This window comes from Schistocerca cancellata, chromosome 3 (genome assembly GCF_023864275.1).
Source record: "Schistocerca cancellata isolate TAMUIC-IGC-003103 chromosome 3, iqSchCanc2.1, whole genome shotgun sequence".
Taxonomy (NCBI): Eukaryota; Metazoa; Arthropoda; class Insecta; order Orthoptera; family Acrididae; genus Schistocerca; species Schistocerca cancellata.
The window spans coordinates 186,132,185-186,146,639 of NC_064628.1; the positions used below are offsets into that span (position 1 = coordinate 186,132,185).

The window sequence follows — 14,455 nt, forward strand, 5'->3', positions numbered from 1 at the left end:
GTAAGACAGGGTTGTAGCCTCTCCCCGATGTTATTCAATCAGTATATTGAGCAAGCAGTAAAGGAAACAAAAGGAAAATTTGGAGTAGGTATTAAAATTCATGGAGAAGAAGTAAAAACTTTGAGGTTCGCCGATGACATTGTAATTCTGTCAGAGACAGCAAAGGACTTGGAAGAGCAGTTGAACGGAATGGACAGTGTCTTGAAAGAAGGATATAAGATGAACATCAACAAAAGCAAAACGAGGATAATGGAATGTCGTTAAATTAAGTCGGGTGATGCTGAGGGAATTAGATTAGGAAATGAGACACTTAAAGTAGTAAAGGAGTTTTGCTATTTAGGGAGTAAAATAACCGATGATGGTCGAAGTAGAGAGGATATAAAATGTAGACTGGCAATGGCAAGGAAAGCGTTTCTCAAGAAGAGGAATTTGTTAACATCGAGTATAGATTTAAGTGTCAGGAAGTCGTTTCTGAAAGTATATGTATGGAGTGTAGCCATGTATGGAAGTGAAACGTGGACGATAACTAGTTTGGACAAGAAGAGAATAGAAGCTTTGGAAATGTGGTGCTACAGAAGAATGTTGAAGATAAGGTGGGTAGATCACGTAACTAATGAGGAGGTATTGAATAGGATTGGGGAGAAGAGAAGTTTGTGGCACAACTTGACTAGAAGAAGGGATCGGTTGGTAGGACATGTTTTGAGGCATCAAGGGATCACAAATTTAGCATTGGAGGGCAGTGTGGAGGGTAAAAATCGTAGAGGGAGACCAAGAGATGAATACACTAAGCAGATTCAGAAGGATGTAGGTTGCAGTAGATACTGGGAGATGAAGAAGCTTGCACAGGATAGAGTAGCATGGAGAGCTGCATCAAACCAGTCTCAGGACTGAAGACCACAACAACAACATCCATGTCAAACAATGCTGGGAGCAATACCGTACTCCTGGGCTACATTAGTCACAATTCGTCCTCCTTAGAGTTTCTTGATTCTTCCCCTTGTGAAGTCATCCAAATGTTGTCTCTCAGCTATGAGTAATGAAGAACACCACCACAATGCACTATAACTGATTGGAACGTACTGTTTGTCCTCATTATTTTAACTGTCTCATCTTGCGGGACTCGCACCATTTGGCACTACAGTCACACTGACGTCATGTCATGTGACGTCCCCACATTCTTTCATTTTAAATGAGTTGTTAATATGTTACGTTACTTCATCTATCTTGTCCACAAGTTTTGCAGAGCACTGACTATATTTCGTCACTCAATTTGTTTATTTTCAATAAAGTCTACGCATACTACATTTTTTCCTCATGTCATTCAAACGTGCCTAGTTGAACAAAAATGAAATATAGAAATAAATAGATAAATAAAAACTCCCGAGTTTCCTAATATGCACAAAAATACTGATGCTTTGATTGACTATCCAGAGTGTGTAACTGCCTTCGAGGGACCAGGACCTGATCTCCACTAAGGCCAAGAATTATCGTTCTGTGGGAGGAGTGGAATGGAGTCCACTCGGCATTTGTTATCCATTCTTGTGCTGCAGGTGTGGCCGCCGCTGGCAGCAGTTCCTGTGCTTGGCAGCCCACATGATCAGCAGGGTCGTGCTGATTCTCGCACCATCTATTCCCATGTTGTTTGCTGTGGGGGTGTCTCTGGTGGCAGCTGCAAGCGGACCAATGTTCGAGTCATCACTGTCTGTCGGTAAGGTATTATACGTTTATAGACTAACGTTTTATGAAGTGAATGATCACCACGTTCAACTTTGTTTTTCTCTGGACATGCATATTGTTGATGATTGTAGTAGTAGTAGTAGTAGTAGTAGTAGTAGTAGTAGTGCAGAGCACGTGATTGGTGTTAGTGCTACAGATGGTGTTAATGTAGTGGGGGCCAGTGTTGCCGTCCAGCACCGAATAGTTGTGATTGAGTTAGTAGCAGAGGATAGCGACGTTTGGCTTTGGAAGAATTGTGATTGTTATTACAGATAGGAAATTGGGTTCTGGCTGTTGATGCTACTTGAAGAGGAATGATGCTGTAGCTTCTTCGTGAGATTAAGATAATGGTGTGGGGTTGGCTGGAGAGTTTAAGCGAAAATATTTAGGCAGGTGAATAAAGAGCTTAGTTCATCCCGAAAGTAACTGACTTCGGCGTTTAACTGCAATACGGAGTGCACAAATAAACTGATTTGAAGAAGACTGCAGGGCCAACTGGGACAGTGAGGGTACATAAAGAAGAATATCTTCATGGTATTGAAAATGGATGGCTATTGAATGTTGGAATAGCAGACGCTTGATTGTAGTTCCTGTGAGGCATAGGGGAGATTTCATGCAGACTTTGATTAAATGCAGTTATAGATTACACACACTACGAATTTACAGTTGAATGTAGGATAAGGGTGTTTCATTGTTAAGACAGCCAATTTCGTAAATGTATTCAAGAAATGTACGTGTAAGGAAGATAAAATGCGAGTCATTTTGGATATTTCATTGGTTTATGTAAATATCTTTCTCGTCGTAGAATTCTCTCCCCTTATCACAGAACTGATGGCTGGAGAGGAGCGAGGAGGATGGGTTGTTTGTGAGATTTTGGTCTGAAAATAGTCTGTGATGGATAGTAACCATGTACTACAATGTGGTTTTCGTGTAATGAAAAGCAGCATTATGTATCTGGATTTACTGCTTACAGGGCAAAAAATGGAAACTACTAAACTTAGGCACTTTTTATTTTAAGACACTGTCTCTATAACTATGTAACTTGGCTTCACGGTGGAATAAAATAAAGGAATCGATTTCTGCAGTCATCAGTTAGAAGCAATGGGAGTTAATTCCATCTCGTATACCTGTAATGTATTGCCTCTTGTACATTTCTATAAGTGATAGGTGTTAAGAGTGTTTAACGAACTGGAGGGAATTGGTGAACGTAGACGACTTACATTGAGCTTTTGCTCCTGGATGTAGAATTTGACAGTGTTTATGGTACTGCTCATGGGCGTACCCAGCGAGGGGCAGGGGGGGGGGGGGCAGCTGCCCCCCTCCCCTCCGCCCTAGAAGATATTCGCAGTTTTTCACTAGTTTACTGTTTTATTTAATAAGAAATGCTGCATGTTTTCTCGGATTGTACAAGTGCATTCTTGTATTTAAAATGTTTATTAAAAGCAGTTTTCACTGGTTTATTGTTTTATCTAATAAGAAGTGCTGTATGTTGTCTCGAGTCCTTGTTTCCTGAGACTAGTATGACCTGCCCCCCCCCCCTCCCCCGCCCTAGTTCAGATCCTGGGTACGCCCTTGGTACTGCTGATGCTGCCACTGGTAGTGGTGGTGCTGGTGGAGATCTCGACGGTGCTGCTCCTGATATTGCAGTGAGTGATGAGGTTTCGCAGAGATTGCTCAGTGATTATGTAACGTCCCCTTAGCAAAATTATGAATGACTGTACTGGTAAACCTCTTACGTTATTTCATTTCCAAACAGCTGAGCAAAACTGAACGTACTCACACATTTCTCTCTTTACTAAAGAGACTAGACTGACACACAATATTTTCAGCGCAGCGCAATCTGACTTTCAATAATCCCTACAAAAGAATGGCCCTGACTAACAATAACCTATACCTTTCATGAATCACTTACCTCACAAAAATCCTCGTTACTCGAACTACTGCAATACAGCGAGCGCCAATACTGCCAGCTAAATAAAAGATTCTAACTACTGAAGGCACTAACTACTGATAGGCATTGTTAGCAAATGAAAGATTTTGATAGAGAACAAACAATGTATTTACCTTAATCATGTTCAAAAGTCTATATATCAGTTCATGACATCCATCTTTACAAACTTCCTTTTTCTGGCGGACACACGTCCCGAACGTTCGCTCAAAACTCTGGCATCTCTGCACACAGCACAGTCAGTGATTTTCATACAGAGCGCTACGTGTCGTTACCAACATAAAACCTAAACAGCCTACTTACAGTTATTTTTGTATCTAAACTGTGACACCGTTTCGGTGGGAATGGCGGGAAGACGAGGGAGGGATAGCAGTTGATTAAAAATCATATTATAGAGCAGGTAAGTAAAACGTGTATGGAGTGATCGTGAACGACAATAAACAAGACTGATGACAGTGATAGGCTGCAGAAGTAATCAGAATATAATACAATGGATGACAATAGCCGTGAACAGCCACAAAATTAAGACAGGTAGTATCAGTGTCAACTGCTGATGGGCAGCGATATCAAAGACCTGCAGCAATTGGTGGAAAAAAAGCATTGAGATATATACCACATTACTTTCTACTTGAGTTATTTTCCAAATTTCCCAGGCGGCGCAGAAAGTTACAGATAAAATATTTCCAAATCAAAGAGATGAAGCACAATAGTTACCTTTAAATAATTTACATAGTAATTTCAGCGCCTCTTGCACTGGTTCTTTGGTTAATTTTAACGAGCACTGCGTACAAATCTGCACTGTGGTACTGTGACCACATAACAGGCTGTTGACCTGTGCGTTTGCTTGAGAATTGGTCAATAATAGGCCGTTTACATGGCAATTAAGGCAAAACTGATTTGTATGGTAGCCTTGCTCCTCATATTTATCACCATTTAATTAAAGAAAAAAAACTTTTACTGCCAAGAGGAACCACCTACAGAGTACTGACAGCACTTGATTGGGTCAGTGGTGGAGGTGACGGGTCCAGTGACACACTGGTGGTCGAGAGAAATATTTTATTAGACTTTGTTAGCAATGTGAGGACTGCACAACCCACTCAAGTGACTTAGAATGCTAATGGCTAGCAGGCCACTGGCTTCCACTCAGGCGAAGGGATGCATGCGTGGACATCCTGTGTTGATGACATCAGGCTGAGCAACAGCTGGCAATCTGATAGGGGCCAAGGCCCTGACATCAGTGTGCTCTCCTTCTGTTACGACGGTTTGCCATTGTAGAATGGCCACACCTGCTTACCACAGAGGCGAGCAAAGACTGCCGTGCATGGTACACGACCCCCTGCCCATAGCAGGAGTCTGGTGATGGCAGGCATAGACGGCAAGTCGACAGTGCTGTGGCACCAAGACTCACCAGGAGACTCAGAGCAGGAAGTGGGTGGCCCGACCTGGTCTCAAACCCATAGCTGCAGTTGGTGGTACTCAGTTGCAGCCCAGGCGTGGTGGTGGTGGTGCTGGATACTAAATGAATCTGTCTGAATATTCACAGCTATTTATACAGCTCTGAGGCGTATTTATTGTAATATTACCCATTCCCCAGCCACGTAGCTCAAAACATGGGTCTTGCCATGGTGTGGTGACGTCGTCCTGCCCAATGTGGCTATTAACATTGTGTGGTGCCGGGTTTCTCGAGCACAGTTACCACAATCGTTCTGAGTTGAGTTGTCACCCATCTGTAGCCACAATTACCTACAAGTTTCATTTAAAACTAGGTAACTACGTTACACAACGTAATATCATTGCATTCTCCTCTTTCAAGATCTCTCGAAATCTTTGTAACAAAAATTCATCGTTTTGTATGAGTGCTGTGCTTGTCGAAAACCTGGTTCAGATATCTCGGACCGTTTATGGAAAATCAGGGGTGCCATGGTGCATGGAACACCATGTCTGTGATCGGAGACTGATAGGCTACCTCACCGAGGAGTAATGTTTTCTATGCCATTATACGCTGTGACGTTAACCATAAGTAACCTGAAGTTTAGTAGCAGGATATGTGTTTAATTAATTATTCACAGTACTGACAGTAGAACTTTCCAAGGTCACTTAACTATCTCTCTGTTAGTCAGCTATGTCTTGCCATTACGTTGTCACCAGCTTCTGTTGCGGAAGATACCATTTGATACCACTATAGTTCTTGATCCCGTAGATTTTCAAGCATATGTCCTTCAATAATTACTACTCACTTTTTTCAGTCTTGTAAAGCATTAGTCTTTTGTCGCCAGATCCGAATCAAAATGCTTGGCGTTTTACGACTGCAGATCTTGGCTTTGCAGGACTACAGAGCAGAGGCCGATGATTGTGTCTCGCTTTAGTTAATCTGTCACTTCCAAACGAGTAATAACTTCCATTTGACCATGAGGAATCCGACTTTGAAATGGTACCAATCGCATGCAGTAGCTGCTCTGTATTTGTTAGTATGCGATGGACTTCCCAAAACAATACTGGAAACAAGCTACCACAGATCAAAAATTTAATTAGAATTTCAATGTGAAGAGAAGGGAGATAATAATTGTGCTGATAATTACTTCACAACTTCGAGATTACTTGTGGTGGAACGCTAACACAACAAATGGAACACAAGAGCAGAAATACTTGGGCCTGGTTGCATTTAAAATCACTGAATATGTTAACTTTAGATTGAACAATAAGTAAATAATTAATATTCAGTAATTAATTACAGCCGGCCGCTGTGGCCGTGCGGTTCTAGGCGCTTCAGTCTGGAACCGCGCGACCGCTACGGTCGCAGGTTCGAATCCTGCCTCGGGCATGGATGTGTGTGATGTCCTTAGGTTAGTTAGGCTTAAGTAGTTTTAAGTTCTAGGGGACGGATGACCTTATAAGTTAAGTCCCATAGTGCTCCGAGCCATTTGAACAATTTTTTTGCAACAGTTTTTCACTTTAACGTAAATATGTGAAAGACAATATTCAACTGAACACGATGCTAAAACTGTACTGATGTTATTTAATAACATTAATTTCGTCACACGTATTAAAAACAATGTTTTCACTGAACTGCAGTCACCACAGTCCTTATGCTGCTTAATAAGTGATTTGGCGCTTTACCTTTGGAAGTCTGCTTTGTTGTGTATTCCTCAGCCAGTTGGTATATTTTCTACATTAAGCGGAATTAATATTTAGTTGATTCCGTTGCATTTCAGACTTCATAACATATTCGTTTAAAATTATATCAGCTTTCCGTTATAACTCTTGAATATGCAAACAAATTTTAGGTACATAGAACATAGGACTGGATTGCACTCACTCCTTACGTAATGAAATATATAACACCATATTCACTGAACAAAAAATCAATTATTCAAAATAAAGCACTAAACTTAAGAGAGGTCGGCTGCACAAAACGAAAACTTTGCTCAATGGCTTACTGAGAACGTGTCCAATGATTGCACGACACATGTAATAAAAATATTCAAGTAATTGCTTCAGTGAGCAGTTACTTTGCTTCTGTTGGTAATGCTACGTAATTTCACACAGCTGAATAACTTAAATATTTGGCGCCATACAACAATTTGCAATCCACATAACCTGCTAAATTCCTTGTACCAGTAGCCAATCAACACCCATAAGATGCATTTTGATGTCCATTTTATCGTTGAAATACTGACTTTTAAGTACTTCAGAAGTTGATCAAACGTACTCCGCCGATGATGCACAGCTGATATGTAAATGTTGATTCCAAAAGTAGCATTTTTACAAAGTTTACAAAGGCTTACAAGTGTTCACACAAGCAACTTTTCACCAAGACAGTTATAGAACGACTCTCATAGAAAGACTCATGAAAAGTCGGGATTTCATCACGTCTTTGTCCAACCGTAAATCCCCTAATTGACGTAACAGCTATTGCCTTAGTCATTACTCTCTTTAATTACATATCAGTTTTGATAACACTTAGCGGTTAGTTTTGTATACAAAATAACTGAATTACTAAACATCTTAATCTTTTAAAGCTATTATTTAAACATTCCTGATTACACTTGAGATAACAACGCTCACTCCTTCGAATACGGTTGTACTTTAGGCATAAGACTGCCGTTTTGTTCCAATGTTAGGATTATAGTTCGATTTCTCGAGTAATATTTTTCAGGGCAACCGGAGGGGTCTCGAAAGTAAGCGTTTTGTTTAATACATAATTCAATGCACGAGTACTTATGTGGGTAATTTTTTTCTGGTTTCAGGACTCGAACTGACAACCATCAAGCACCGTACGACTATCAGCGCCATGGCGTGCCTTTGTGCAGGAGCTGGAATGATGGCGGCTGGTTTGGTGGCGTGGATCATGCCCTATTGGAATTTTCTCTTCCTCTTTGCTGCATTATGTTGTCTTGCATTGTTTTCATTTTTCAGGTGATATGAACTGAATGTTAAACAGAAATGAATGTATTATCTTTTTCCTCATTAACAAATATGTATGTTTTCAGCGGGAGCGCTACATTCATAGAATGAACTGGTACTGCTACTAACACCAACACTTCCTTTTCAAATAGATCAATTCTCGTAAGAGTTACTATGTCTACTTGGTTGTTGTCATTTATCAATTAATCGCTACCTTTGAAGTGCGGTGCTTGAGTAAGGTACTATTAAGGGAATATTCAGTTTTTCCAAAGAGAAATATTCACAAATCAGTGTGAATTGAACGTTCCATTGTTCACCCAGACATGATATTTATCCTTCATGCTGTAACATTTACAAATGACAAAGATACTTTGTCTGAACGTTGGTTAGTAGTGATGCTAGGTAGTACGATGACAGCTCACATGGCCTAGAGTTTAAGCCCTTGAATATTGAGCTTCGCCCCAGAAACTAGTAGTGACGAAATAAATATAATAGTGTAGATGTGGAAGTTCTTTACAGGAAAGAGGAGGTAGACGTTTGAAAATGCGAGGTAGCCAACTTCGTGAAGTGCGGTATACTGAACGTGCCTGCCATTATCTTGGGAGATGGGTTGTAGAACGTCCATCATTTACCACGAGTATGTGGGAGCAGCACAGAGTACCGCAAATATTTACGAATGTTCTCACGGAGTCCATATAAAAAATCCTTAATCTCAAGGTGCGCTGAACACTGATGAGATGCATGGCTGTTGAGGAGGACCAGTCATTAGTGGGCAACCTCTGGGGAACTTGCTGTACCTCAGTCGCATAATGTTTACTTAGACATATGGGCTATGTCTAAATGTACCTGCATTTCCGTAGCTGCTCGTCAAACCAAAATCGTTTCTTAGATATTTTATCTTCCAACTCCCCGCAGAATGGATGTGTTCCTGGTAGGTACCAAAACACAGTTAACCCCTGAGGGGCTCATGATTCTTCCGTGAGTGCGCGCTTGGCGCAAATGGGGCCCCGATCTATTGCAGCCCATTCTCCCTTCCCAGGCTAGATTTCCTTCCCCACCCTCTCCTTCCCCATCTTTACTCCTTTCCCGCTGCCCTCTCCTTCCCCTCAGTGTTCTTACTTACGCTGACCTGGCTATCCATCTGGTTTCCTGTATTCCTTGCGGTTTTGTTCCTCTTTTTCTTTTTGATCCTTCCCTTTTGACATTTTTGGTTCCCCTTTAGAGTTTGATTTCCGCTTACAAATTTTCTCTACATAGTGTAAGCCATTTGGGGCAGAACTCTCTTCCTAGCATCTATGATGTGGATTCCTCTCCCCCATTCCTTCTCCTCTTTCTTCTTGCTGAAGCACTCTCCGCCCTGCTAGGTCACCAGCACTTGCAGCCAGTCTGTGTGGTGAGGCTGTGAGGTACCTACCTGGCTGAGCACCCTGACAATACTGGCATCATACTTCTGATACCCGAACTGTTGCGTCCCCATGTATGTTTAGGAGTGGCTGCTTGTCATTCTGAAGCCTTGGAACACCTCAGGGCAGATGCTTTGCATATGAAACTATCAAATTCCAAAAAGCTGGCCGTTCTTCTATGACCATCTCTCTGGTTGGTAATGGATCATTTCATGATGCTTCTTATGACCCTGGAGCCATCCCTTCCCTGCTTCCATCATGGGAAGGGCCAGGCTCACTGGAATGGGGTTAAACACTTTCCTGCTACCTCATCTGTACTAGGACGTGTGGGGACACATTTACCCATCATTTTTTGTAAAAAACGTCGGAGACAAGTTTGGTCCAGTGAAGTTTCTCAGTTAGATACGATTGAGTTAACTCTTGATAAAAAGTTCTTCTGTCACCCAATCTGCAGCCCTCCACGCTTCTTGGCGACGTCTCGGTGTCCATTTCACCTACCAGTCTTTGAATTTGGTACAAGGAGACATTCTTCATCTTCAAACTCCAGCCAATCTGGAATGACAGTGCGTTAATTTTCTTCGGCGCGTTCAGAAAGGTCATCAAGGCAGTTGGGCCAACACTGCCGCCTTCATTCTGGAATTTGAGGGAAATACCCTCATGGGAAAGGTCGAGGTTATGTGTTACCAGTGTGATGTGAAGCCAAATGTCCCACCACACCACCCATGAGATGTTTCCGATGCCTGCGTTTTGGGGACGTCTTCCCAATGTACGGCCGACTGCCTATGTGGCGAATGTGGCCACCCGCTACATGAGGGGTGGCCATATGTTCTGCCACCTGTGTATTTTAATTGCCATGACTATCACTCCCCATGGTTATCAGATTGCCCAGTTTATAAGAAGGAAAAGAAGATACATTTATGTTACACTGAGGTTCATCAGAAATATGATTGACATCACCCTGTGTCGATGACTCTTACCTTTGCCTCTGTTATATCCTTTCCCCTTTCTCCCTTTCCCCATCCTCCCTCTTCCTTAGCCCAGTCCCATCCCCTTCTCCTCTCCCCTCCTCTCTCCCCCTCAACTGTGGCTCCAGCGCCCTCTTCTTTGGGTGCAGTTAACCCTGTATGTAAGGACGCTGTTAACTTCGACGTATAGCGCCCATAAGCTACACACACACACACACACACACACACACACACACGCACGCACGCAAACGCGCGCGCGCGCATATGCGCGCACATACGCGCGAAGCAGTGACAGACGTTGGCGATGACAATGTTGTATCAGTGCACAAGGAACCAAAATGATCTGCTAGAAGATAAATGGAAGAGAGTGATAGCAACGTATGAATCCCTTGGACTGAAAGAGTACCATGCTTGCCATTTTTATATTTTTCAAAAACTTGAGTGAAATTTCTGCAGCTTTTGTAGATACTAAGATTTTCTTTTCTTCTGTGCCTGCAGCATACAATGTTTCACAATATGGCATTCTACAACGCATAATTCCAGATAAGCTGCAATAGTTTAATTAGTAGAGCTTCTTTTTTACTACAAGCGAGTTTCGGTTATAGCAGCATTCTCATGTAAACGTGTGGATGTTTCATTTGGCGAGTATGCTTAGCTTAACGTTAATATAAGTTGCACATAAAGGTCAGTTCAAATATACTCGTATACTTACATCTAGTTGGAATAGATGCCCATAATGCGTCAGTGAGTAATCTGTTGACTATCTATTTGTTGCTAGATCGTTGTAATCACGTAAGCTCCATTTGCGTAGAATATTTTCGAGAAACAATTTTAAGAGGTGGATTGACTGTTTGTTGTCGTTAATGCTTTATGTTTACCGTATAATCTTTGCTAGTGAGCGATGTTTCATTCATACTATAATTTTGCTCTGATTCGTAGTCTATGGTTACTCCTTATTTACTGTGTTTTTTATCCGTTCCATTGTCCAAAATATTAATAAAAATTTTCTAGATAATTTTTGTTTAAGTTAATTTCATTATGAAGATATAGTTCGGATGATTTTTTTTTGTGCATGTATATTTGTAATTCTTTCAGTATTTTCGTGGCATGTTCTTTTGGTATGTGCTTGACCTTAAACTCAGCAACAATAAAAATCATCACGTATTTGAAATTGACGGAAAACCAACCACTACAGACAGCATAACCAATGACAGTATTTGTAATCCAAAATGGCAAAAATGTCTATTTCAAAACAGTACTCAGTAAAACAATCAATTCAACACTCGAAATAAGCGGATCAAGAGGAATGTTTCATACGAGTTGTCGGCTTTAGTCAGTGAGGTGATGTTAATGGCTACTGTCACGTCACCTTTTGGTGCATATAATCACAGTGTCGAGGTTAGATGGTGAAGCCAACGAATTTGAAAGAAGGGAAAAATAAAACTGGTTGTGGTGACACACTCATCTGTAACTTAGCTCGAGATATAGGTAAGGATGGAAAGTAACTGTCTGTGAGTTGGCGAAGCCAACGAACGTGACAGTAAAATAATCTTTTAGTGCTGACAGGTACCCGTGGTCTAGGGGTAGCGTCTTTGATTCGTAATCAAAACATATTCGGTCCCGGGTTCAATCCCCGCCACTGTCTAAATTTTGATAAATAATCAGCATTGGCGGCCGAAGACTTCCTGCATAAGAAGTCAGCCTCATTCTGCCAACGGCATTGTCAAAGAGGGCGGAGGAGCGGATAGAGGTTCAGGGCACTCTCTTGTCCTAGGGGTGGGAAATTGCTCCTAAAGGCGAAAGAATCAGCAATGATCAACGACATGAGGATGCAGAAGGCAATGGAAACCACTGCATTAAAGACACGTAACATGTATCCACAGGACATGTGGCCTGTAATTGAAGAAGTGTCACGATGATCATTGGCAAAAGATTCCGGAATAGTCTCCCATTCGGATCTCCGGGAGGGGACTGCCAAGGGGGAGGTTACCATGAGAAAAAGATTGAATAATCAACGAAAGGATAACGTTCTACGAGTCGGGGTGTGGAATGTCAGAAGCTTGAACGGGGTAGGGAAACTAGAAAATCTCAAAAGGGAAATGCAAAGGCTAAATCTAGATATAGTAGGGGTCAGTGAACTGAAGTGGAAGGAAGACAAGGATTTCTGGTCAGATGAGTATCGGGTAATATCAACAGCAGCGGAAAATGGTATAACAGGTGTAGGATTCGTTATGAATAGGAAGGTAGGGCAGAGGGTGTGTTACTGTGAACAGTTCAGTGATCGGGTTGTTCTAATCAGAATCGACAGCAGACCAACACCGACAACGATAGTTCAGGTATACATGCCGACGTCGCAAGCTGAAGATAAACAGATAGAGAAAGTGTATGAGGATATTATAAGGGTAATGCAGTATGTAAAGGGGGACGAAAATCTAATAGTCATGGGCGACTGGAATGCAGTTGTAGGGGAAGGAGTAGAAGAAAAGGTTTCAGGAGAATATGGGCTTGGGACAAGGATTAAAAGAGGAGAAAGACTAATTGAGTTCTGTAACAAGTTTCAGCTAGTAATAGCGAATACCCTGTTCAAGAATCACAAGAGGAGGAGGTATACTTGGAAAAGGCCGGGAGATACGGGAAGATTTCAATTAGATTACATTATGGTCAGACAGAGATTCCGAAATCAGAGACTGGATTTTAAGGCGTACCCAGGAGCAGATATAGACTCGGATCACAATATAGTAGTGATGAAGAGTAGGCTGAAGTTCAAGACATTAGTCAGGAAGAATCAATACGCAAAGAAGTGGGATACGGAAGTACTAAGGAATGACGAGATACGTTTGAAGTTCTCTAACGCTATAGATACAGCAATAAGGAATAGCGCAGTAGGCAGTACAGTTGAAGAGGAATGGACATCTCTAAAAAGGGGCATCACAGAAGTTGGGAAGGAAAACATAGGTACAAAGAAGGTAGCTGCGAAGAAACCATGGGTGACAGAAGAAATACTTCAGTTGACTGATGAAAGGAGGAAGTACAAACATGTTCCGGGAAAATCAGGAATACAGAAATACAAGTCGCTGAGGAATGAAATAAATAGGAAGTGCAGGGAAGCTAAGACGAAATGGCTGCAGGAAAACATCGAAAAAGATATGATTGTTGGAAGGACAGACTCAGCATACAGGAAAGTCAAAACAACCTTTGGTGACATTAAAAGCAACGGTGGTAACATTAAGAGTGCAACGGGTTCAAATGGTTCAAATGGCTCTGAGCACTATGGGACTAAACTTCTGAGGTCATCAGTCCTCTAGAACTTAGAACTAATTAAACCTAACTAACCTAAGGACATCACACCCATCCATGCCCGAGGCAGGTTTCGAACCTGCGACCGTAGCAGTCCCGCGGTTCCGGACTGCAGCGCCTAGAACCGCAAGACCACCGCGGCCGGCGTGCAACGGGAATTCCACTGTTAAATGCAGAGGAGAGAGCAGATAGGTGGAAAGAATACATCGAAAGCCTCTATGAGAGTAAAAATTTGTCTGATGCGATAGAAGAAGAAACAGGAGTCGATTTAGAAGAGATAGGGGATCCAGTATTAGAATCGGAATTTAAAAGATCTTTGGAGGATTTACGGTCAAATAAGGCAGAAGGGATCGATAACATTCCATCAGAATTTCTAAAATTGTTGGGTGAAGTGGCAAGAAAACGACTATTCACGTTGGTGTGTAGAATATATGAGTCTGGCGATCTACCATCTGACTTTCGGAAAAGCATCATCCACACAATTCCGAAGACAGCAAGGGCTGACAAGTGCGAGAATTATCGCACAATCAGCTTAACAGCCCATGCATCGAAGCTGCTTACAAGAATAATATACAGAAGAATGGAAAAGAAAATTGAGAATGCGCTAGGTGACGATCAGTTTGGCTTTAGGAAAAGTAAAGGGACGAGAGAGGCAATTCTGACGTTACGGCTAATAATGGAAGCAAGGCTAAAGAAAAATCAAGACAATTTCATAGGATTTG

At 41.8% G+C, this 14,455-nt stretch overlaps 1 protein-coding gene across 1 annotated transcript in view; it reads left to right on the top strand.

The window, feature by feature from the left end:
- Positions 1 to 14,455, top strand: part of LOC126176190 (solute carrier family 22 member 7-like) — a 139,523-nt gene that overhangs the window by 55,284 nt on the left and 69,784 nt on the right. Inside the window, exons 4-5 of the mRNA XM_049923334.1 lie at positions 1,551 to 1,708; positions 7,912 to 8,080. Of these exons, the coding sequence (XP_049779291.1) occupies positions 1,551 to 1,708; positions 7,912 to 8,080 (327 nt within the window). The remainder of the gene's footprint in view (positions 1 to 1,550; positions 1,709 to 7,911; positions 8,081 to 14,455) is intronic.